General features: G+C 38.6%; 1 protein-coding gene across 3 annotated transcripts in view; it reads right to left on the bottom strand.

Moving 5' to 3' along the window:
* Positions 1-27277, bottom strand: part of ECHDC1 (ethylmalonyl-CoA decarboxylase 1) — a 54934-nt gene that overhangs the window by 15605 nt on the left and 12052 nt on the right. For 2 of the 3 annotated variants that reach the window (XM_052645831.1, XM_052645832.1), the window contains exons 2-4: positions 16413-16634; positions 11546-11688; positions 3611-3663 (exon numbers count right to left, since the gene is read on the bottom strand). In XM_052645831.1, coding sequence (XP_052501791.1) covers positions 3611-3663; positions 11546-11688; positions 16413-16632 — 416 coding nt within the window. In that variant the 5' untranslated portion in view covers positions 16633-16634. Of the gene's footprint in view, positions 1-3610; positions 3664-11545; positions 11689-16412; positions 16635-18121; positions 18195-27277 lie in introns of all 3 variants that reach the window. The other variant, XM_052645830.1, reaches the window with a different exon arrangement.

Raw genomic sequence — 27277 nt, 5'->3', positions numbered from 1 at the left:
CCTGTCCATCACCAACTCCCAGAGTTCACCCAAACTCACGTCCATTGAGTCAGTGATACCATCCAGCCATCTCATCCTCTGTCGTCCCCTTCTCCTCCTTCCCACAATCCCTCCCAGCATCAGAGTCTCTTCCAATCAGTGAACTCTTTGCATGAGGTGGCCAAAGGACTGGAGTTTCAGCTTCAGCATCATTCCTTCCAAAGAACACCAAGGACTGATCTCCTTTAGGATGAACTGGTTGGATCTCCTTGCAGTCCAAGGGATTCTCAAGAGTCTTCTCCAACACCACAGTTCAAAACCATCAATTCTTCGGTGCTCAGCTTTCTTCACAATCCAACTCTCACATCCATACATGACCACTGGAAAAACCATAGCCTTGACTAGACAGACCTTTGTTGGCAAAGTAATGTGTCTGCTTTTGAATATGCTATCTAGGTTGGTCATAACTTTCCTTCCAAGGAGTAAGCGTCTTTTAGTTTCATGGCTGCAGTCACCATCTGCAGTGATTTTAGAGCCCCCCAAAATAAAGTCTGACACTGTTTCCACTGTTTCCCCATTTATTTCCCATAAAGTGATGGGGCCAGATGCCATGATCTTCGTTTTCTGAATGTTGAGCTTTAAGCCAACTTTTTCACTCTCCTCTTTCACTTTCATCAAGAGGCTTTTTAGTTCCTCTTCACTTTCTGCCATAAGGGTGGTGTCGTCTGCATATCTCAGGTTATTGATATTTCTCCTGGCAATCTTGATTCCAGCTTGTGCTTCTTCCAGCCCAGCATTTCTCAATCTACTTAGTGTTATGTAAACAGAACAACAAAGGCTGGGTGAGCACATCGGTTTACAACGTGGTTTACTGAATATTTTAAGTCCACTGCTGATTTACTACTCAGAAAAAACAGATTTCTTGCAAACTAGTACTGCCCATTGACAATGAAATGCACCTGATCACCCAAGAGCTCCGATGAAGGTGTACAGTGAAATAAAAGCTGTTTTTCATGCCTGCTAGTACAACATCCATTCTGCAGCCTGTGGATCAAGTAGTAATTTTAACTTTCAAGTCTCATTATTTAAGAAATACAATTCATTAGTCTTTAGCTTCCACAGAGAGTGATTCTTCTGATGGATCTGGGCAAAGTAAATTGAAAACCTTCTGAAGAGGATTCACCATTCAAGATGCTCTTGGGGCTTCCCCAATGGGTCAGCAGATGAAGAATCTGCCTGTGATGCAGGAGACCCAGGAGACTGGAGTTCGATCCCTGGGTTGGGGAGATCTCCTGGAGGAAGACATGGCAACCGACGCCAGTACTCTTGCCTGCAAAATTCCATGGGCAGAGGAGCCAGGTGACACTATTAAAAACATCTGTGATTAATGGGAAGAACTCAAAACATCACCATTAACAGGAGTTTGGAAGAAGCTGATTCCAAACCTCTTGGATGACTTTGAGGAGTTCAAGACATTATTAGAGGAAGAAACTGCAGATGTGGTGGAAACAGCAAGAGAACAAGAAGTGGAGCTTGAAAATGTGACTGATTTTGCTGCAATCTCATGATAAACTTTAACAGATGAGGAGTTGCTTCTCATGGATGAGCAAAGAGAGTGGTTTCTTGAGATGGAATCTATTCCTGGCGAAGATGTTGTGAAAACGATTGGAATTATAACAAAAGATTTTAAATATTAAAAAACGTATTTGATAAAGCTGCCACAGGGTTTGAGAGGACTGACTCCAATTTTGAAAGAAGTTCCTCTCTGGGTAAAAATCCTGTCAAACAGCACTGGATGTTACAGAGAAATCGTTTATGAAAGGAAGAGTCAACTGAAGCTGAAAACTTCACTGTTGGCTATTTCAAGAAATTTCCACAGCTATCCCAACCTTCAGCAATTTGTTGATATCAAATTATAGATGGGAAAATTAAGGCTGTATCAAAAAGGAAGAAATGTGGTATGGAAGGTTCCTACCAAAAATCTTTTCATTCCTCATTGAAATGATCCAGAGACTGATCCTACATAAAAGAATGGTTCTGAAGTAAAAATACTCTTCACCTTTCATGTTTGCAAAGACCCATTTTGCAGAACTGTGTATTAAAAGGTGAATTTAAAATGTTTCAAAAATATGTAATTTTTTGTAGGTCTAACCAAAATGAAAAGATACAGGTCTTAAGAAATTACACATTTCTTAACACACACTGCTTCCAAATAAAAAGGATTACCTAAAGAAAAAAACTTTTAAGATTTACTTAAGAAAAGGTCAAATGTGGTAAGAAGTAGGTGAATAGGAACTAATACAATGAAGATCACTCTTTCTAGACTCTCACATACAAACAGTAACAAAAATACATTCATGTCCAATAAATAAGTGTGCTAAACAAGTATGAATTTCCTTAGTTTCCCTGAATTTTAACTTTTTTTACATTCAGAATATGGAACTAGAAAGCTAATCACCCCAATCATGTCATAGTTTGTAACCCCAAATGCATAATGACAGGAGCCAAATTTTTTCCCTTTTCTTCCTCTTCTAGGTGCAAAGTGAATCCATCTTTCTCAGAAATACATAAAAGCTTTCTCTCTCCTTTCTCTCTCTCCTCTCTTTTTCTCTCTCCGTGTGGATGTAGATCACTTCACTATACATTCTACTAATTTTGAATATTAGGTTATCTTTATGCATCTTTTCTACTCTAGTATCAGTATTTAACTTTCACATGGCTATCTTAAATATATCCAGGTTATAACTAAATACAAACTCTTTAAGGAAAAGAGCTAAGTCTTAAACTCTTTTTACCTCTCAAGGTTCTTATTTTTAAAATATTTGTATGTACCTCACTAACACCTAATAATATGACTGTCCTTGATGGCAAAAATAAATAGTTCATCATTAGAATAAATATGAACCAGAATATATGAATATTGAATTCATATATTCTAAATATGAATAGACTATCAGTGACTGTTTTTTAACTAGCGCAAAGCATAGACTAATTAAGAGTTATTTGGGGTTTTTTAGAAATTGTGTTTTTTTTAATTGTTGCCTTTTTTGTTTTTTAAATTATGAAAATATAACTTACTTATAGGAGACTTGGAAAATACAGAACAAAGTTACATACAGTTCTACTATATATTACAATTATTTTTTTAATAGATAAAGATTTTTAGTTGGAGTTTCACTAGCAAACTCTCAAAAATTAATGGACTGAACATACAAAAAAGTAGAAGGATACAGTAGACCTGAAAGGCACCATGAACCAATTCAACATAATTAAGATTTATACAATTTTCACACAACAGGAGGATACAAATTCTATTCAAGTTCTCATAGACTATAAACTAGGAGGCCCTGGAACATATCCAGGGACATAAAACAAGGTGCAAAAATTTCATGGTCTAAAGGTATCAAAATCAAAGTCTGTTCTCTTACCACTGTGGACTGATGCTAAAAATCAGTATCAAAAGTATTTGAAAATAACCCATGTATTTTCAAGTACCATGTGACATTTACCAAGAGAGATCTTTGACTTAGCCACTGAAAGCCTCAATAAAGTTAGAAGACTGAAAAAACACGGAGGGTGGTTACAGAGAAGCAAGCATAGAAATCATGTTTTAAAAACAAAGATACATTACCTCATAAATCGTGTTAAGGTGTTTTGCATGAACATGCATATGGCCATTCCATCCTTTAAATAAGAATAAACACAAAGACACAATGTAAATGTTTTACATAAGAAATTAAAAAAAAAAAACCTTTTAGGATTTAGAAAGTAATAGAGCCAAAAATAATGAAATTTTTAAAATGAGGTTTTCATTTAAAAACTCTTTGAAGCTGTCTGAAATGCAAATGATACTGTATTTATTATGTTGATCTTCAAGGGTTTTTTGAATTCAGCTTTGTATGAGGTATTACCATGGACTTAGGTGTGTAGTGGAGAAGGCAATGGCACCCCACTCCAGTACCCTTGCCTGGAAAATCCCATGGACGGTGGAGCCTGGTGGGCTGCAGTCCATGGGGTCGCTAAGAGTCGGACATGACTGAGCAACTTCACTTTGCCTTTTCACTTTCATGCATTGGAGGAGGAAATGGCAACCCACTCCAGTATTCTTGCCTAGAGAATCCCAGGGATGGGGGAGCCTGGTGGGCTGCCGTCTATGGGGTCGCACAGAGTCGGACAGGACTGAAGCGACTTAGCCATAGCCGTAGGTGTGTAAGAGTCAGGTCTCAGAAAAGTGTAAAGTTCTATTCAGGGTAATTTGGAAGGACAAGGCATAAAACATACCCACCTATTATCCCAAATTCTGATCCCCTAAGAATATAAACATATAAAAAACAAATTTCTTAATGGTAGTATAAACTCACTGCCTCTTCTTTTTACCCTCATATACTTTCTTAAACCAAGTATAATGGGTCTTCAGCCTTCTCTCAAAAGACTTTCCTCAAAGGTTTCTAACAATCTCCTATTTGTTAAATTAAATGGCTTTTCCTTATTCTCATCTCCTTCTGTATCTCCATAACATATAGCATCTTCCTTTGACCAGTTCTTTCATTTGGATAGTCTCAGTTTCTAGTGATACTTCAACTCCCAATCCTCTTCCTAATTCTTTGATTACTATATTCTAGTTTTCTTCTTTGTCTCTTTTTCATTCAGCTAAATACATGTTACCGAAAATCCACTCCATGACCCTCTTTCTCTCCCTTATCTACACTTTCTTCCTTGGAAGTCTCATCCATTCCATTGCTTCAACTAGTGTTTCCTTTAGAGTACCAAAACCTGCTAAGAGATTTCACATTCTGCCAACGTTTCTAATTTGGCATGGCAAAACAACCGGTTACGAAAAAGCTGACTTTTAACCCGAGTATCACCACATAATAAAAAAATAAACTTGAGCAAGTCATAACAATGAACTTCAGTTTTCTTACACAAAAAGGAAGGAACGAAAAATTTTAAAGACTTGTTCCATTTGATTTAAAGAATGGTTAGAAAGATGCAAATGTACCTAGATGCTTTGTAATAGATCACAGAGTTCTGAATTAACAGGAATGGTTTTTCTAGTCCAACAGGTTCAGAATTCTTGGCATTATCTTTAACTCCTCCATTTCAGTTTTCCTGTGTTTGCTGAGTTACCAAGCATGTCTCCTCAATCCTTCTTTGAAATATTTCCAATTTAAATCCCTTCATCTTCTATTTTCACAAGTTTGAACTTGTGTTACTCATGCTTAGATTATTACAACAGCCTTGTTTCCTAACTGGCCTCTCTGTATTTAATTTCTTTTTCCTCTGTAATGTATTTTGCATCCTGCCTGAAAAACCTCCTTATAGGATGATAATTTCATATCACCAATAAAATAAGGTCAGAATTGCTTGGGAAGGATTGATCCCAAACTATTTTACCAACTTTATTGACTACTGTACCCTTCAGTCAAGCATCCTAACTTCTTCTGCAACAAGCTATTTGCCATTCCTTTAACACCTTACATTTATTGTTGTTCTATGTCTTGGCTCACATCATTCCCACTATTTGGAACAGCTGGTCCTTTTCTCTACCTATTTCAAGGAATGCCTGAATCAAACATTTTTTCAACAAGATTTTCTAAATCCCAGAGTAACAACTTTTTCCCTTTGTGTTTCTGTAGTATTTTCCTTTTTCTAACTTAACTAGAGAATTTATAGATTGTATACATTGTATTTAGATTTATTTTTAGTCACATCATCTATACAAGATAAAGATAGGGAACATGATCAGTAGAATGTGGCCCTGGTTCCCAGTCTTCAAAAATCTTGTGAGAAAACAGAAATGCATCATGCATCAAGGTATAGTACGTTAAGTATTCTGAGAAATGCTTAAACAAGCTGAGAATAGTGGCAAATAAGAAACAATTCACTGGGTTGGAGTAGTTGAGGAGGCTTTATAGAGGAGAAGAGGAGATGGCATTTGCTAGACAATTTGAGGCTGACAAAACGCATTCTTTATCCTCAGAAGCTAGCAGTGTAATCAACGTTCTGCATATAGTATGTGCTTGTTGAAGTTAACTGACTCAGATGAATTTGAGATGGGGAACTACGTTGTTTCACAAAACAAAGGCAATCAATAAGTTAGTAAAAAACAGTATGATACAGCTGGGAAGAATTTGGGAAGGGCCAAAAGGAGGGAGGAGATGCCAGCCCATAATATGTTCTGCCAATCTCCCAGAAATCCTTTTGCTGGACACCACTGAGACTGAGAGATGTATGTGCTGCCAGGAATCAGACCAAATATGGATATAAGTAAGATGAATGGCTGGAGATAACCTGGAAGGCTAACTCCCAGTTACAATAAAACCTGAGACCAAGAGCCATGTGGCAGAGCAGCTCTCCTGGGTTCCTTTACCCTGCTGTTCTCTGCCTGGCATCCCTTCCCAATAAAGCGTTTTGCTTTGTCAGTATGTGTGTCTCCTTGGACGATTCATTTCCGAGTGCTAGACAGGAGCCCACTCTTGGGCTCTGGAAGTGGTCCCCCTTCCAGTAAGAGAACCATAAATGAGCCTTCCTTTTTTTCCCTAAGTGCCTGTTGTATGAATTTACTAATTTCCTCAAAATACACAGAAGGGTTTTGAGAAATTTATAACAGCTTCTCTACAAGTCAATAAGGCCACAATGGAACTGTACAATAATCACAGCAAAAGCAAAGAAGTTAAGACAAGAACTTTGAGATTGCTGCGAAAATTTAGGCAACAGAGAAATAGGGGGCAACAGACTGGCAGAAACTTAACACGGGAAGTCACTGGACAAAGGAGGATACTTACTATCTTCAAGGTACATAGAGAAATATATAGGTTTCTAAAAGGGCAAACTTTTCTCGAGGCATCAAACCCATTCACTGCAGAGTAAGAAGGTTTTTATTTCCCCCTATCTGAAAGCTTCAACTGGACTTTTATTATTTCTGCCCTCTGAAGAAAGACTTCTCAGAGTCTGCAGCACATCTGCAGCATCAAGTCACACCTTAGAAATGGGTTAATACTGCACTAGACTTTTTTCCTCTTTTATTCTTTTTTTCTGTTCCATAACTTTTCAGGGCTAATTCATCTCTCTGCTTGGACCACCTTAATGAAGGATTAACTGTCTAATAGGAACAATTAGGGACTTCCCTGGTGGCCCAGATGGTAAAGAATCTGCCCGCAATGCAAGAGACCTGGGTTCGATCCCTGGGTTGGAAAGATCCCCTGGAGAAGGGGACAGCTACCCACTCCAGTATTCTGACCTGGAGAATTCCATGGACTGTATAGTCCATAGGAGTGGCAAAGAGTCGGACAGGAGTGAGTGACTTTCACTTTCTTTCACTAGAACAATGAGGGCTTTTTTTCCCTGCTCATTAAAAAAAGGGTATCAAAATGAAACCAACCTCTTGAGACCAGGTCCTAAAGAAAAAAAGGGAAAAAACTACCGATAGATAAGCAAATACAATGCTGATGACTGTTGATTCTGAGTACAGGAGGGTTTCAACATATTAGTCTGAAACATAAAATACTGCCTATCTTATCGGTAAACAAAGGATGGAGCAATCATCAGCGATTACAGTCAACCCTGATGGTGAGCCCTGAGGGAGCTTAGCATGGAAACAGGGAATGTACGCTCATCGAGCAGCAGCCACTCCCAACAGTGCAGCTTGAGGGAGCTCAGGATGAGAAAACAGGATACTGGCCCCTACAGCTGAGGTACATACCAAAGGAAATGATTTCAGTGGGCCCAGACTCTCGAACCCACCCATACACAGAGAAGTGCTGGATTCCTTAACTTCAGATGTCTGGCTTTCTTTAATTAACAAGAATCTCCTGACTACTTGCACTTTGTTGCAAACACACCCATATATCTTGGCTCCCCTTCACAGCCTCAGAGCGATTTCTCAGGGTTATGAGATACTGTCTCCCCTTAGGTTTGAAGTCCTAAGAATGTCCGCAGAATAAAATGTTAACTCACAACTTCTAGGTTGCCCATCTTCTTTCAGTTAATAAGTCTACTTTTTTTAGTATTTGGTAATTTTCATTAGCAAAATATTTTTCAAAGCTTTGAAAAAACACAGTGGCAAAAACATCAACATAATTATCTTTTTCAAAAAAAGGCATTTAATAATCACTTTTGAGTACCTTATTAATAATCTGAAAGAAAAGCAATTCAATTACTAAAATCATCATCTATTGTACTTATCCATCCTCAGAAGAGTGAATTCACCAAACAAGCAGATGCAGTGACACGTCTCTGAGAACAAAGAGTAAGTATGCGAGATAAAAAGAGCTTTGTTCAGAAAAAGGCTGTCTATAACTTTAAGTCATGTTAAGCATCTCAGAATCTCTTAGCTGTGAGGGACAGGAATGTTCATATGTGCAACTGCAACTCATAAACATGTATGAGCCTCAAAAATCCCAAGGCCATTTAAAATTTCAGTTTTACACATTTATAGTTACTTTTCAGGCATATAGGAATAAGCTCTATATGAGAAATGGAAACAGTTATAAGGAATTTTATTTAAACTGTTTCTAGTTCTTATTAATTTGAAAGTCATCATGTGACAAATACACCATGCATGCGTGTACATTATACGTGTGTGCTAAGTCATGTCTGACTCTTTTACGACCCCATGAACTGTAGTCTGCCAGGCTCCTCTGTCTATGGAGTTTTTCAGGCAAGAACACTGCAGTGGGTTGCCCCTTCCTCTTCCAGGGGATCTTTCTAACTCAAGGATCGAACCCATGTCTCCTGCATCTCCTGCATCGGCAGGTGGATTCTCTATTACCATGCCACCTGGGAAGCCCAATATTGTTCATAAAGAGAATTTATTCAAATTATTTATTTCTACGCTACATATTTCCTATAACCATGACTAAAGATATTTCATAGAAGTACAATAAAGGATTCACCTACACAAGACAATATTTTGAAATAAGGTATTTTAAAGCCAATCTGGGCCTGAAAAATAACACACTGTAAAGCAGAATCACAATTCCAGGTGGGTTTTTTTTTTTTGTTTGTATGTTTTTTATCGATATTGGCAGATGTGCGTGACTACAAGGGATGGACACCTGCAGTGCTATTTAAGCACTGGGGTCACAGCACCCGAGTTCCCAGCTGTAGATCAAAATCCACACTCACTCTACTGCAAACATTCAACAAGTTATCTGGAGAAGGTCCTCACTGGAAAGAATAAACTTTATTAAGTGATATCTTATCTGAAGTCTGATATTTTCCTACCTGATTTACATCAGGCCCACTATATATATGTGAAACAATTAGCATGTTCCACTTGTAGTTTTTACATATATAGCAGAAAAAAAAAATGCTGGCCACATGATCTAAAGAGACAGAAACAACCTTCTAACTAGAAGAAATAAAAATAACTTTTCGCATTTTTAGGGATGACTTCCTATCTGACTGAAAAGGTCAGGCCACTCAAGGTGGCTCTTCTCTGGCTCTCTGTACGTCCCTTCCTCAACCACTGCCTGCTTCACTTACACCCTACTCACATGGCTGGCCTTCCTGCATCCCTGCAAGTCACTGTCCTCAAAGGTGTGGTGAGGGGCATTCTGCTAGTTTCCCTGGTAACCAATGAGCCAACATGAAGCTAATTCCCCTTATAAGGGGCTCCCCTTTTCCATGAAGCAAAGACTGTCCTGCCCTGTCTGCCACAGCTGGTGGGGTGCTGCGTCAGGACTTTGCTTCAGACATGTGAGTTCCCCCTTTCCACTGGCCCACTGACAGCTGTCACTGACTCCAGGCTCTTTCTTTGGTCTTGCAGCTGGGCAAGTGCAGGCTTTCCAGGCCTGAGAGTACAGCCCAACACTGACTTATACCAGACCCACAATTATCTACCATTACTATCTCATTCTATCTTTATAGTGTCTTTTGTGAACAGAATAAGATGTCTAGCAACAGAAACATTCTGCTGCTGCTGCTGCTAAGTCGCTTCAGTCATGTCCGACTCTGTGCGACCCCATAGACGGTGGCCCACCAGGCTCCCCCGTCCCTGGGATTCTCCAGGCAAGAACACTGGAGTGGGTTGCCATTTCCTTCTCCAATGCATGAAAGTGAAAAGGCAAAGTGAAGTTGCTCAGTTGTGTCCGACTCTTAGCGACCCCATGGACTGCAGCCTACCAGGCTCCTCCGTCCATGGGATTTTCCAGGCAAGAGTGCTGGAGTGGGGTGCCAGTGCCTTCTCTGCAGAATGATTCTACAGGTGAAAAATTATAATCAAATGACCTGCAGGCCCCATAGTAAAATTACCTGTAAAGCCTGGGTAAGAATCCATATATTCAGATTGCCGGCTTAGTATTCTTGATAGGGATAGAGTAAAGGGACAAAGCAAGTGGTTAAATATTTAATCCCAGGAGGGGATTGTAAATAAAACCAAAGCATGGGAGAGCCAGTAAGTTAATGATCATTTAACACAGCAGTTTTGCTTCACCACGAAACCAAACAGGCTTCCTTAGCAGCAAAACCATGCAACAGACACATAACATGTGCCCCAAAATAACAAAATAACGGTGGAATGAGACCCACCTCCTGCCCAGGAAGCTCAGTAAGTTAATGATTTCTATGATGCGATTCTCTATACACAGTAAAAACAAAAATATAAGGAAAAGGTGATATTACACTGAAACCTGAGATGATTTACCATACTTTAGCATATGTTAGCACCTTTTTGCTCATTTCCATTGCACCATGACAGTGCCAGTTTGACCACATAGGGACAAGAAAAATCCCCCACCCAACATGGAGGAGGAACTATAAGGAAGACGGTGGTCTTCTCCCTGTCTTCACTTTTCCTCAGATTATAAAACTGTAGCCCACTCGGTTCTTAGGCTGGCACCCTCCTGCCTGCCAGAAAATGCTGAAACCAACTTTCAAGTACAAATCTATCAAAATTACAAAACCAGAGATCTTTCCTCATAGATATTATGCAAACTGAAATCTTTACACTACATAGAGTGGTGCAAGAGCTGTCCAATAACATTAAAACATTATTACCTACATACAGTTCACATTTATCATTAAATGGTAACAGATACATTTTTCTCCCTTTTTCCTCTCTCTCTCATCTGCTTTTTTTTACTTTTTCCTGCCTAGGGAATGTTAGTGGAGGGTTGAATTCAAGAAAAATAGCTTCCGTGGAGGACAAATACTGAGAGATGATTCAGACTGCTTTTCTGTCACCATAATTCAAAAGCAAATGTTTCAACTCCCAGCATTTGTTGGAGCCTACCAAGTGCCAAAGCCTTGCTAAGTATTTTATATATGTACCTCGTGCAAAACTCCGTATCATGAGATGCTAAAGGGCTTCCACTTAAAAAATTCACATCCTTGCTGGTTTTAATAGTGGACGTTTTATTGCTAACCTTCCTGTCCTTCATTTTTTTCCCATTTCTTCACACTATTACAAGCTAATCTTTAAGATGCAAAATAAAAACTCCGATCTTTGGAAAACTATTAGATAATAGCTGTCATCATAATAACCACATAAGTAGAATATAAATATCTTAGCCATAGATGGCTGACAAACATGTAGAATCTACTGCATAACTGATATAATACTTGCCTCTGGAGTTCCTAGTGCTTTCACAGCATTCAGATCAGATCCTGAGGAAAAAGTATTTTTTGCCCCACGGACAATGAGACCTTTCCCCTCTGTCCAATTTTCCAATTCAATCACTTTTTCCAGAAGTTGTAGCATCATAACACCTGCCAGAGAGGGGAGGGGGTATCACAGACACATAAAATATTGGACAAATAGAAATAATTTAGAAACTGTAAGGTGTCAAACAAGAATTTTAGATCACAAATTTTACAAATACTGAATGTCTATCAAATGCCTATAATGTTGGTACTGAGTATATATGAAAAAGATAAGCATGACAGTCTCTCTGCTTTAAAAATTTACAGTTTGTTAGTGATCTCTCTCTCTCTCCCCCTTAATTAAGAAACCACATAAATATGTGGTTAGGTAGGGAAAAAACGCTGGCCCTGAGTATGAGAAACATATACCAGTAGTTAAACTAATCTTATTGACTCTGTGAAATAAACATAAGAGATGAAACGGACCATGAAGAGTATCTGCTTGGGTGATCTTCAGGCAAGGACCTGAGAGTTGTGAGTGCAGGGCTCATTCATCGTCACTCAACCCAACCCAACCCCATCACTCTAATCAAAGTAGCTCTGCTTGTATTAGTTTTAAACACTAGGCATCAAATTAATACTTGTTTCCATTTGAATAAAAAGCTTTACTGATATAAATCATAAAGTACAGCTATTCAGCAGTTAGTAAAAATTAGTAGCTAGCTACTCTAAAATCTCTACAACAGTCTTACCTTTCTAATTTAATTTTTTTCTAGGCTCATGTAAAAGTTGCCTTTTATTCTCTGAACCAATTGAAGGTATGGAGCTGCACTGTCCAATGAAGTAGCCACCACCCACATGAAGTCCCAGAGTACCTGAAATATGGCTAGTCTAAACTGAGATGTGCAGTAGTGTAAACAGTTTATGGCAGGAAAGAGCTCTCGACAGGAAGCCCCTTCTGCCTTGTCACTAACCTTAGGCCAGGCAACCCCATCCTCTACTCATCTCTGGCCTTAGGCACAACTATCAGATCTCTGGATGACACAATACATTGCCTAACCTGTTGGTTCTTTCCATAGGTCAGAGAGTAGAGATGAAGAATAAGTAACAGAGGACTAGATCTCTTCCCTAGCTTCTTCTTCAGAAATCTCAAGAACAAATCCGTGCAAACAAACTGAGTGAACGAGAGCATCTAAAAAAAAATCACAAGAAGTCAACAAGCCAGCACACAGTGTGGGATGGCAATGACTCAGACACCTTATCTCAGAGACTGAGATTATGTCCCCTTCTTCCTTTAAAACTTTCATGGCTCAACAGAATCTTCAGAGGTGGTTTTTGTGGGACACTGAGTCCACCATCTCCCCAAACTGCCAGCATTCTGACTAAAAGCAACTTTCTTTCCTAATAACACTTGTCTTGAATGCTGATTTTTGAGTAGCAAGCAGCCAGACCCAATTCGCTAACAGTAGTGTAAAATAGATAGCAGATTTCAAAGACTTGGTATGAAAAAAAGAGGAAAATATCTCATTGATACTTTTTATATCAATCACAAGTTGCAATATTCTGAATACACTGATTAAACACAATATTATTAAAATTAATTTAACCCTTCTTTTTCCTTTTAAAAATAGGGCTACCAGAAAATTTTAAATGATATATATAGCTGACGCTTGTGTCCTACATTATATTTCTATTCGTTAACATTAATAGCAAGAGATATTTCTGAATTCTGCTGAGTGTAAAGAAAAGTCATCTTATGTTTAAAGACTCATCATTGATAATTTACAAAGTTTACAGTCTATTGAATTATGTCTATAGTTATGATTATATACAGACAAATAAAACTTTATTGGGATATTTTTGAACCCAATATTTCAAATGCTACTACAAAATATAATTCACAACCCCCTCCTTCCATGAAGCATATAACTGATAAACAGAGACTGCCAAAATCACCCTGAAACATGAGGGCTGGGCAGTCAGCAAGGTTATTCATTGGCTTCTGTATTACATCATGGTAGAATAACACAAATTTGAGCTTTGGCAAAAAATTACAAATTATCCAGGTCCTGGACCTTGAGGTCTCTTAAATGTAAAATTCTTATATGCCAAGAGTGTTGCCTAGCAATACAAAGTATTTACCTGTATCTCAGAGTTAGAAAAGGGGCAGCAAATAGGCAAGTGCAGTGCTTTCACTGATTATTAGAATTACATGGTTAAAATGACAGTCTATTTTAGTTCCCAAAAAAATTAAACTAATTTTTTTTTTTCATTTTAGGCTTTTCTCTTTAGTTTTTAATCTTTGAAATATCCTTCCTTTTGTCTCCTAGTGACAGCTGAACACAAATGAAGTTATTAAGCACTTAAAATTTCCATGGAAAAAATAACCAAGCTCAATTTGATTAATTTTATCAACATCTGTATTCATATATTTAAAAAAAATTAAAATATACACAATTAGTAAAAAATGTTCTTAGTTCAAACAAGACAATGGTGACCACTCTCACCACTATTATTCAACAGAGTTCTAGAAGTACTTGCCACAGCAATCAGAGAAGAAAAAGAAATAAAAGGGATCCAGATTGGAAAAGGAGTAGTAAAAATTCTTACTGCTTACAGACGACATGATACTATACATAGAAAATCCCAAAGATATTATCAGAAAATTACTAGAGTCAATCAGTGAATTTAGTAAAGTCACAGAATACAAAATCAATCAATACACAGAAATTATTTACATTCCTATATACTAACAATGAAAAATCAGAAAGAGAAATTAAGGAATCAATCCCATTTACCACTGCAACAAAAAGAATAAAATACCTAGGAATAAATCTACCTAAGGGAGACAAAACAGCTGTATACAGAAAACTATAAGACACTGATGAAAAAAATCAAAGACAACATAAACAGATAGAGAGATATACCATGTTTTTGGATTGGAAGAGTCAATATTGTGAAAACGACTATACTACCCAAAGCAATCTACAGATTCAATGCATCCCTGTCAAAGTACCAATGGCATTTTTCACAGAACTAGAACAAAAAAAAATCTCACAATTTGTATGGAAACACAAAAGACCCTGAGTAGCCAAAACAGTCTTGAGAAAGAAGAATGGAGCTGGAGGAATCAACCTTCTTGATTTCAGACTATACTACAAAGCTAAAGTCATCAAGACAGTATGGTACTGCCACAAAAACAGAAATACAGACCAATGGAGCAAGATAGAAAGCTCAGAGATAAACCCACATACCTATGGGCACCTTATCTTTGACAAAGGAGGCAAGAATATACAACGGAGAAGACAGTCTCTTCAATAAGTGGTGGTGGGAAAACTGGACAGTCACATATGAAAGAATGAAATTAGAACACTTCCTAACACCCATACACAAAGATAAACTCAAAATGGATTAAAGAACTAAATATAAGACGAGAAACTATAAAACTCTTAAGAGGAAAACATAGGCAGAATACTCTTTGGCATAAATCATAGCAGGATCCTCTATGACCCATCTTCTAGATTAAGGGAAACAAACAAAAAAAAACAAACAAGGGGGACCTTATAAAACTTAAAAGTTTTTGCACAGCAAAGGAAACTATAAACAAGGTATAAAGACAACACTCAGAATGGGAGAAAATAACAGCTAATGAAACAAATAACATAGGATTAATCTCCAAAATAGATATGCATTTCATGCAGCTCAATACCAGAACAACAAACAACTGAATCAAACAGTGAGCAGAAGACCTAAACAGACATTTCTCCAAAGAAGGTATACAGATAGCTAATAAACATATGAAAAGATGCTCAATGTCACTCATTATTAGAGAAATGCAAATCAAAACTATGAGGTATCACCTCACACAAGTCAGAATGGCCATCATCAAAAAACTACCAAAAAATAAATGTTAAGAGAGGGTGTGGAGAAAAGGAAAGCCTCTAGCACTGTTGGTGGGAATGTAAACTGGTACAGCCACTATGGGGCACAGGATGGAGATCTCTTAAAAAACCAGGAATAAAACTACCATATCACCCAGCAATCGTACTACTGGGCATACACCCTGAGAAAACCAAAACTGAAAGAGACACAAGTACCCCAATGTCCACGGCAGCACTATTTACAAGAGCTAGGATGTGGAAGCAACCTAGATGTCCATCAACAGGTGAATGGATAAAGAAGATGTGGTGCATACATACGATGAAATATTACTCAGCCACAAAAAGGAATGCATTTGAGTCAGTTCAGTTCTAATGAGGTGGATGCCAGAGCCTAATATACAGAGTGAAGTTAAGTCAGAAGGAGAAAAACAAGTATTATATATTAACACATATACACGGAATCTAGAACGATGGTACTGATGAACCTATTTGCAGGGCAACAAAGGAGACACAGACATAGAGAACAGACTTGTGGACATGGTGAGGGAAGGAGAAGCTGGGGGAAATTTAGAGAGGAGCATGGAAACAGATACACTACCATATGTAAAACAGACAGCCAGCGGGAATTTTCTGTATGATGCAGGGAGCTCAAACCAGTGCTCTGTGGCAACATAGAGGGGATCAGGTGGGAGGTGGGAGGGGGGTTCAGGAGGAAGGGGCCATATGTATACCTATGGCTGACTGATGTATGGCAGAAACCAACACAATATTACAACATAGTTATCCTCCAATTAAAAATAAATAATTTTTTTAAATATTCCTGGTTCATGTGACAACTTTTCGTTTTTACATGTTCTACAAAGAGTACCATGACTTTCAAGAATTCTGTCTACAGAGTTTAAGAATAAAAATCACAAGATAGCAGGTTAGATTTGGTATCATTCTTTAACATAAGAAAGATCTCTATACCTGAGAAGGCGTTCATTTTGCTTGGATTGTTCAGAGTAAGAATGCCAATGCCATTGTTTTCCTTCTGAAGGTCAATGGATCCACCAGGAAACTGTTCAAGTTTTTTTTTCACTTCTTCTTCATGGAAGCCATGAGAAGTATTATAAAGTGACAATCCTATCTGATGCAGCAATTTTGTCTTTACAGGGTTAGGCGATGTCTTCAAAAGACTTCTTGCCATTTCTGGAAAAAAGAGAGAAGTGTGCAGTAGTCTAGCTACACAGACACTTCTAATATAATACATTAACGGTCTTTAGCGAGAGACCTTTCTGTTTACTGAAAGGACTTCCCTCCTTCTCAAAGCACCCTAAGCACCAGATTGCTTCCCTTCTCCCAGCTTCTCAAACCAAACAATTCACAAAGTACATTATCTCAGTACATCACTGGGAGATGATGACATAGTTACAGGACATTTAAGGAGATCCAACACACTAGGAGTGTTTAGAAAACTGTTGCTGTTCTGTAGTTTGCACCATCTCCTGCCTTCAGGGACTCTTCTTCATGATGGCAGTTCTCCTAACTCTAAATCTAAGAAAAAATTCAGTCCAAAAGTCCCTTTGGAAACAACCTCGGGGCAGAATTGCAACAGAGCAGTATTCTTGGTATTATCCTTATCTTATGTAATGCTCTCACAGAAACAGCTGGAAGGAGTCCTGAGGAAAACAGGGAAAGAAATAGGAACACATACGTAAGGTTTCTGCATCCCCCAAAGTTCTGTCAACCCTTCTCATTTTATATATCTCATCTCCAAGTAATCACCTATTTGTTCAAATGCTTTTTTGTAAGTATTTTTGCTGACATAAATAAATACACTCAGAAATGATACAAATCATAAGTTACAGTTCAATGAATTTTCACAAGGCAAATACATTCAAGTAAATAGCACTCAGATCGAGAAACAGAACATGAACCTTACAAGGTCCACCATTCATTGTGCCACTTTTTGGTCATGACTCCAAATAAGGATAACAACTATCTCGACTTCGTCAAGATTAGTTGGCCTGCTATTGAACTTTATATAAATTGAAAAACATGGTGTATCTTTTTTTGTCTGGTTTCAACTATGTTTGTGACACCTATTACTATTATCATGTGTAATGAGATTCTAAATAGTCCATTCTTTTCATTGTTGCATTTCATTATATGAATATACCACTACTCATCAATTCCAATGTAAATAGACATTAGGGTTGTTTCTGGGTTTTGGCATTACAAGTAGAGCTGCTGTGAACATTTTAGTATCTGTCTTTGGGTCAACACATATGCACTTCTGCTGGCTATATCTAAAAACAGAAGTAGTGGATCAGGCAGCAGCTGGCTAAAACTGATTGTTAAACAGTGAAGAATTTTGCAAGTTGTTTTTTTTAAACCACTGGTAGCTTGAAATTGTAAGAAATAAAAAAACTTAAAATGGTCCATTTTCAAGGGTGTTGGCTTTGGGTGGAAAAATTACTACCAGCCAAAGTGGCCTAACAGCTTACTGATACAGTAACCATAAGGGTTATAAAACTGGAAAGGCCGGGAAAACAAAGGGAGGGTGGAATGTCTAGGATTTTCATGGAGGCTCATTCTACTGGTGAATTCAAAACAGAAAGCAGGAATGGGTGCAGAGGAAACGAAGAAACAAGATGTCAGGGAGGGGCAAGCCCATAAAGAGAGAGGGAACAAACCTAGGCAACATCCAGGAAGACTGTTCATCCCACAGTACTCAGCCAAGAAGGAACTTGGGGAAGGGCTTGCATGCTAGGGGATAAAATTGTTTGTTTTAATGACACTGGGTATGGCTGCCCACCAGACACCAGATCTTGCAAAACCGTCATTAAATCCTCTCTTCTAGCTGCACCTAGTGTTTCCAAGTTCATTCTTTCAGTCTGGGTCGGTGGGCTTTATGTCCAACAGAAATTACTCATGGTGAAAAGTATTAGCAAACTCTACATATCAATCTCTCCCTCTTATACTCACACACATCACACACATATTGCCATTTTCCAAGGACTGGCCATAATGATCATATCTGTTCATTTGTTCCACTTTAAGAGATATTGGCTAATAAGAGTTTTCATATCCACAGAGAGTGAACATTCCAGTTGCTCCACGATCTTATTAATCATTTGCTAATGTCTTTTTATTTCCTTTCTTTCCATTTTAAGTATTCTAGATAGTGGTACAGTCATTATGGTATCACTTTGCATTTCTATGATGTCTAATGAAGTGAAGCTCCATTTTCATATGCTAATTTGTTATTTCTATATCATCTTTTGTAAAGTGCCTCTTCCAAGTTTTTTTACCCATTTTTTCTATTTATTTACCTTTTATTCCAGCACACACTGGAATCAAGATTGCCGGGAGAAATATCAATAACCTCAGATATGCAGACGACACCACCCTTATGGCAGAAAGTGAAGAACTAAAGAGCTTCTTGATGAAAGTAAAAGAGGAGAGTGAAAAAGTTGGCTGAAAGCTCAACATTCAGAAAACTAAGATCATGGCATCCGGTCCCATCACTTCATGGCAAATAGATGGGGAAACAGTGGAAACAGTGTCAGACTATTTTTGGGGGCTCCAAAATCACTGCAGATGGTGATTTCAGCCATGAAATTAAAAGACGCTTACTCCTTGGAAGGAAAGTTGTGACCAACCTAGATAGTACATTCAAAAGCAGAGACATTGCTTTGCCAACAAAGGTCCATCTAGTAAAGGCTATGGTTTTTCCAGTGGTCATGTATGGATGTGAGAGTTGGACTGTGAAGAAAGCTGAGCACTGAAGAATTGATGCTTTTAAACTGTGGTGTTGGAGAAGACTCTTAAGAGTCCCTTGACTGCAAGGAGATCCAACCAGTTCCTCCTAAAGGAGATCAGTCCTGGGTGTTCATTAGAAGGACTGATGTTGAAGCTGAAACTCTAATACTTTGGCCACCTGATGTGAAGAGCTGACTCATTTGAAAAGACCCTGATGCTGGGAAAGACTGAGGGCAGGAGGAGAAGGGATGACAGAGGATGAGATGTTTGGATGGCATCACCGACTCGATGGACATGAGTTGGTGATGGACAGGAAGGCCTGGGGTGCTGCAGCTCATCATCTTTTGTAAAGTGCCTCTTCCAAGTTGCAGAGAGTCGGACAAGACTGAGCGACTGCACTGCACTGAACTGAACTGAACCTTTTACTACTAACTTGTAGAAATTCTTTTATTCATTTGCCTATAGTTTTTATTAAAATTCTTATGACAATAAATCCCGCATTTCCATCTCCATTGGAAATGCTATGCCTGTGTACTCCTAAATCAAACAAAAATCTACTTCTGTATTCCTCACCTCTAGATGTATCATGGGCTTCTCAAAATCAGTTTAAACCTGAACTCACCCTACTAAAACCTGTAACTACTTTATTCCTTCCCTTAACTATCTGTAGTATCAACAACACAGAAAGCCAGAGCAGAAAACCCAACCTCCTTCCCCTCCTTCATATCTCATGTGCAACCTACCTTTTTTATTTTTCCAATACTTTGTTTCCCCTACAACAAAGTTCAAACCTTTGTCTCTGGATGAATACAATGACCACCATTAGTTTCACATTAGTCCTTAAAATCAGAGCTATCTTTCTACGGTATGCTCCTAAAAGCACAAATCTACAAATACATTTTCAAAGAAACTGGAAAGATTTAAAATAGGGTAACTTCTCAGGACTTGAGCATGAACCTAAAAAATGAACATGAAGAAGAAATAAAGTGATAAAGGTTGATAAACTTAGGTCTATGGGAAATGGAAGGTGAAGTTCAAAAATATAATATTTTTACTAACTAAAATATATGAAAAAATAAAGGATTTTAGAGGCTTTCTAAATTATTGGCTAATTGCAAATATCAAGTTTTCTCAAGATTCTCTTAGCTAGCAGAGGAAATCTACACTAAAAATTTCAGGAGTTGTTGAGAAATGACAAGCAATGGAGCTAGAAACAAATTAAATTAGCAAACAAAACTTATATTCTCATGCCTATATACTATATACATATATATTAGGGGAACCACTGCCCAAAACCACCTACCCTGGCCAAGGTAGACAGTAACTACTTGCATGAGTTATCTTACAACAGGAGACCTTGGTAGGGAACATGGAAGCTACCACCAACCAGAAGAACTCAGGAAAAGTCAAAAGGAGTGAGACACCAATTCATATGTCCTGCCAACTTCCCAGAATCCTTCTTGCTGGAATCCATCTTGGCTGAGCAATGTGCAGGCCACCAGGAAGGAACCTGAGTCAGAATGATTAGCCAGAGACAACCCAGAAACTAACTCTATTACCATAAAACCCAACACTGGAAGCCAGCCATATGGCAGAGCAGCTCTGGGTTCCCTTACCTTACTGCTCTTCACCTGGGAGCCACTTCCCAATGAAGTGTCTTGCTTTGTCAACACGTTTATCTTCTGGAATAATTCATTTCTAAGTGTTAGACAAGAGCCTACTCTTGCACCCTGGAAGGCATCTCCCTTGCTGCAGACCCTTTTCTGCAACATACATAAGCTCACAACTCCAGCCATGTGCATAAAAAATCCATCTCAACCCCAAACACTGCTCTTTCTTTTTCATCTCCCCTTTCACTATCCCCAGATTCAAGTTCAGTGATCAATATTTGTGGGAAAAGTAAAGAAGTAGATCAAATTACTGTACATCATTTCAAAATGAGTTTGGAAGACTTTTCGCTTTTATGAAGACGAAATTTGAGATACATACATAACAACTAGATTAGCAATTAAGATAAATCTTTTAAAAAAGTACAAGATTCTTTATTGGATTATTTAAAATAGACAACAGTTTCATTCTAAGAAAAAAAAATGGGTTGAAGAGTTTCTGTGCATAAGAGCCATTAAGTAAATTACATACTACATGTAGGTTTTTATAGTCAAGAAATTCATAGGACTGGGATCCTAGTATATAAACACATGTGCATATGATAAGATATATTTGGTAAGATATAACTGGTAACAGTTCAATGAAATTAACTGAGTTCTTATTAGTCATCTCCCCTTCATTAACTAGCTATTTCAGGGGAAAAAAAATTTTACCCTCAACAAATTTTCAGTTTTATCCAAGAAACAAAGTATGTACTAAGCAAAAATAACTCAATTCTCTAATTGAAAATAGAACAAAATTCCTCCTTTTATTAAGCTTTATTAGAGACCTGTGCAGAAGGCAATGGCACCCCACTCCAGTACTCTTGCCTGGAAAATCCCATTGACGGAGGAGCCTGGTGGGCCGCAGTCCATGGGGTTGCTGAGAGTCGGACACGACTGAGTGACTTCACTTTCACTTTTCACTTTCATGCCTTGTGGAAATGGCAACTCACTCCAGTGTTCTTGCCTGGAGAATCCCAGGGATGGGGTCGCACAGAGTCAGACATGACTGAAGCGACTTAGTAGCAGCAGCAGCAGAGACCTGATTTTTTTTCCTCTCTTCACCAGTAAACTTTCATGAAGTCTAAGAATTTTGTATAGGCAGAAAAGGACCTGAAGATACTAAATCACTGCATAGGATTATGATATTTTATTTCCCTTCAATCTTTCCAAGTTTTAACATTTTAAGCAGAAGTAGAACAAAAATTAAGCAACATCCTAATTCGCTGGGGAGTAATGAAAGGAAAAAGTAAACTCAGATTAGCTTTTCTCTACAGTGTCTTGTGGCCAAAATATTGGCAGAGTGGGCTACCTTAAGAAACTCTCACCTTATATACTTTCAGAGTATCAGTTCTTCACCTAACTATATTCAGTCCTCCTTGACCATCACCAACTCCCGGAGTTTACCCAAACTCATGTCCATTGAGTCGGTGATGCCATCCAGCCATCTCATCCTCTGTCATCCACTTCTCCTCCCGCCTTCAACCTTTCCCAGCATCAGGGTCTTTTTGCAGTGAGTCAGTTCTTCACATGAGGTGGCCAAAGTATTGGAGTTTCACCTTCAGCATCAGTCCTTCCAATGAACACCCAGAACTGATCTCCTTTAGAATGGACTGGTTGGATCTCCTTGCAGTCCAAGGGACTCTCAAGAGTCTTCTCCAACACCACAGTTCAAAAGCATCAATTCTTTGGTGCTCAGCTTTCTTCACAGTCCAACTCTCACATCCATACACAACTAACGGAAAAACCATAGCCTTGACTAGACGGACCTTTGTTGGCAAAGTAATGTCTCTGCTTTTGAATATGCTATCGAGGTTGGTCGTAACTTTCCTTCCAAGGATTAAGCGTCTTTTAATTTCATGGCTGCAATCACCATCTGCAGTGATTTGGAAGCCCAAAAGAATAAAGTCTGACACTGTTTCTACTGTTTCCCCATCTATTCCCTGTGAAGTGATGGGACCAGATGCCATGATCTTCATTTTCTGAATGTTGAGCTTTAAGCCAACTTTTTCACTCTCCTCTTTCACTTTCATCAAGAGGCTTTTTAGTTCATCTTCACTTTCTGCCATAAGGGTGGTGCCATCTGCATATCTGAGGTTACTGATATTTCTCTCGGCAATCTTGATTCCAGCTTGTGCTTCTTAAAGCCCAGCGTTTCTCATGATGTACGCTGCATATAAGTTAAACAAGGAGGGTGACAATATACAGCCTTGGCGTACTCCTTTTCCTATATGGAACCAGTCTGTTGTTCCATGTCCAGTTCTAACTGTTCCTTCCTGACCTGCATATAGGTTTTTCAAGAGGCAGGTCAGGTGGTCTGATATTCCCATCTCTTTCAGAATTTTCCACAGTTTATTGTGATCCACACAGTCAAATTAGCACTAATCAATTAGAATGAAAATGATACAGCCTCACTTCCCTTCCAAAACAAATCTAGGAAAACAAGAAACAAGGCCCACATTTCCATTTCACAAGTAATGAAAGCTTACCTATATGCGAAGCTTTCCTCTAGGGAGTCACCTACTTACTGTCAAATTCTGAAGCAACAGGAAAGATCTCAAAGTTCTTACTCTTTTTCTCTAAATAAATACATATATTTTTATAGCATATTAATTTATTCAAAAGCTTTAAAACTTGAGGCATCACTTCAAGTAACTAAACAGCTGCCCAGAATCACAAATTTTTTAATAGATAAGAATATATTTTACATAAAATATATATCTGATGAAATAAAAATATTTATGTTATGAAACCATGATATTATTATTCCAAAATTACTTCTATAAAAGACTGTTGTCTTAAACTTGAAATCAGGTTTTAGTACAGTGGCTAAATAAACGTAGACATGAAGAAAGCTAACCTAACATACTTTTGAAAAAGTGAGGTTTCAGAATGAGTGTGTTGTATTTGTTAACCTAGACAATGGATACACGCGTTATTTATTTTCGTTGTTGCTGTTCTTTAAACTCTTCTTATGCTTTTTAAACTATGTGCAAATATGCTACATTTCTCATTCAACTTTTTTTTTTATTAAATGATACCATTTCAAATTTGGAATGGAGAGGTGTCTCTGCCTTTGCCAATAATCTCTCCCAATCTTCTAAAACACTAATTTCAAAACTAATTTTTCTAAGTATTCTGTTTTTTGTATAGAAGATATTTAATAAAGAACACACATATTGCTATAGGTGGCCACACAGGTATCTGGAGTCTCTGGCAGTTCTGAAAACTAATAAGTGTCCTCATTAAAGGTAATAATATTTCTTAAAACTTGATGTATGACCAGAAACCAGGTAAGAAAGAATTAGAGACACTCCTGCCTCCAGTAAATTATAATGACCCATAATGACGCTCCTGCCTCCAGTAAATTATAATGACCCATAATGACGCTCCTGCCTCCAGTAAATTTAAAAACTCCTGTCGGCAGGGACCACATCTTATTCACGGTTTTAGCGCACAGAGTTTTTACATTTAACATTTGTGGTACTAAATGATACCTAATATGGTTATTACTGTATAGGGATTACTATAATTGTTGTTATTGTTGATGTTCAGTCATGTCCAACTCTTTGTGACCCACGGACTGTTGGCCCTCCAGGCTCGTCTGTTCATGGAATTTTCCAAGCAAGAATACTGGAGTGGGTTGCCACTTCCTCCTCCAGGGAATCTTGCCCACCCAGGGACCAAACCAGCATCTCTGGCATCTTCTGCACTGGCACGGGATTCTTTACCCCCAGAGCCACCTAGGAAGCCCAGTGATTACTGTATATCTAACCATCATTTCCCAAACTAAATAAAAGATCTCTATCTTCCAGACAGAAAAATTTTATTTCATTGTAGGGATTTTAGGAATTCCAAGTCCAGAATATGTAGCTCCAAGTGCTTAAGGGTATTAGAGTCAGCCAGAGAAGAAGGTCTCCCTTTAACTGGCCCCTGGTCAGTTTGATGCAGAACCACCACTCCACTCTCATGGAGTCCCTACCCCTCTTCACAAGAAGGATAAGAGCTGTGGGTCTTTTTTTTTTTTTTTTCAGGTATACAAATCAGGTTTGCATACAACACAATCTTTACCACATCATTAATAAAAGTACTGACACTTTTTAAGAAATGAGGTTAAGTTATAGATAAGACATTACCTACTTATAATGTCTGTGGCTAGTAATTCACATTTTACAAGGATTTGGTTAGTAGTGTACTTCATATTTTAACTATATAATGATTTCTCTCACAAGGGTTAGAGCGAGGCAGTTCGGTTCTCTGACTTTCTCAGAATCAGAGGCATTTTACCCAGGGAGTACTGAGCCTAAGACCTAGTAACTGTTAGCGGCAAACTTAAGCAGAGAACCCATGACTTGATCTACTTTCCCCAGTCCTTCTTCCAAAGAACGAAACTATTGGTTTTGAGCCAAGATAAGTAATTCAGTCACAGCACTAGAGCTTTCCATAAAGTGAAACTATTTCCACTGGTACTGCTGCCACTTTGAATCTTCTTTGTTCTGATTTCCCTTCTTTCCTCCTTTTCGTCTCCACTGCCTTCTCTCTCACATTCCCCTCTCTGCCTCTCAGCTTGTGTGGGACATGGAACCAGGGGCTGCCTTTATCTTGGGAAGGCATTTGAAGATTAAAGCTGTAGGGCTCAGGGTTCCTTAGGCCTGCTTCTAGTCTAGGAAAAATAAGCTCTCAAGGTCCCTGGCCAGATCAGTTCACAAAACTGAGAGGCCTACACAGAAAGAGCCAAACACAACATGACCAAGCTGGCTTTTGCCTAGAATATGCTCTCTGCGCGCTTTGCCTCAAGGCGTAAGTCATATATAGAAGAAACAATTAAATGTAAAATTCATTTGGGGGTGAGGTCTTTTCCACGTTGACCGTGACTTTAATGTAAGAGAACTGTGCCAAAGAAACTTGATGAGAACTTAGATGGCTATTTAAAAAAAAAAGAAAAAAGTTTCCTATGTTTTCCATAGTATTCTGTTAAGGGGAAAAAAAAAAAAGAGTTAAACTAGAAAATAAGGAGTAAGACTTGTAAAATCATTAGCATTTTTAATTATTATGAAGGGATAATAGAATCAATAAACAACATATCTTTTCTCATTGTAAGGAGCCTGTTCCGTCTTTACATACATCCCCCCGACTCTACCACTTCCAATGAAGCTTCCCAGGTGGCACTAGTAGTAAAGGAATCTGCCTGCCAATGCAGGAGATGTAAGAGACGTGAGGTCGGGAAGATCCCTTGGAGAAGAAAATGGCAACCCACTCCAGTATTCTTGTCTGGAGAATCCCACAGACAGAGGAGCCTGCTGGGCTACAGTCCATAGGGTTGCAAAGAGTCAGACATGACTGAAGTGACTTAGCATGGCACCCGACTCCAATATCTAAAACAAGGGCAATGAGTATAGACATCATCAGATGTACCTTTTTACACTTAAATCATTACCAAATTTAAACATTATGTCACTAATATTTTTGCCTCATTGGACATCTTTGATATACTCATTTTTCCATGGAAACCTCATCATAAAAACTTCATGGGTCCTTTTCTCTATTGATTCCATTTTTTTTGGCCCCCCCAAACTCCTGTCCTCCTTCCACTAACTCTCCCTTCTTTTCTCTCCTCAGATCCCCTTGTCTGTGCCAGAGAGTAGTACCTGAGAAACTCAAGTACACTGCTAAGCCTCTCAAGTTTGCTGATTCCAAGATTAGGGGTCCAATCCTTGACACTGGATAAGAGCCTATTATGAATACTTTCTGGAGAATGGCATGGCAACCCACTCCAGTATCTTGCCTGGAGAATCCCCACGGACAGAGGAGCCTGACAGGCTACAGTCCTGGGGGTTGCAGAGAGTTGGACACGACTGAGCAACTTATTACAAATCACATGGATCAGTTCAGTTCAGTTGCTCAGTCATGTCTGACTCTTTGTGACCCCATGGACCCCTGACCCCATAGCTTGTCAGGATTGCTAACCCATCCTGCTGGTTGCTTTGCTGTCCTACCACAACCAGATTCAGCCTAGCTGAACAAGCTCACAACCATGCCATCAGAAAGGGGAAAAAGAAGGGATCTGAGATCAAAGGTTTCACTCTCTCCATGTTTTCTAACTTTTTCAAAGGCAAACAAGTAAGCTCCCTTCCCTACACAGAGACTAAGCTCTCTGTTCTCTTAGAAGCTGTAACCCGTTTCATCAGGTGCTGGAAATATCCAGAAAGTAAACACAAACACATACTGAGCAAGAAAACAATAAGCATAAGGCAGGGAGTAAACAACAAAAGATCAGAACTATTCCGTTTCAGACTGTCAGCATATGACCCGTTTTTGGCATTTGAATTTGGTTTGAGGCTGTCATTAATTAACACTTCACTCCCCTGGTGGCTCAGACAGTAAAGCATCTGCCTACAATGTGGGAGACCTGGGTTCGACCCCTGGGTTGGGAAGATC

This window comes from Budorcas taxicolor, chromosome 9, assembly GCF_023091745.1.
Source record: "Budorcas taxicolor isolate Tak-1 chromosome 9, Takin1.1, whole genome shotgun sequence".
NCBI lineage: Eukaryota > Metazoa > Chordata > Mammalia > Artiodactyla > Bovidae > Budorcas > Budorcas taxicolor.
This window is presented reverse-complemented; position numbering and strand designations above follow the sequence as displayed.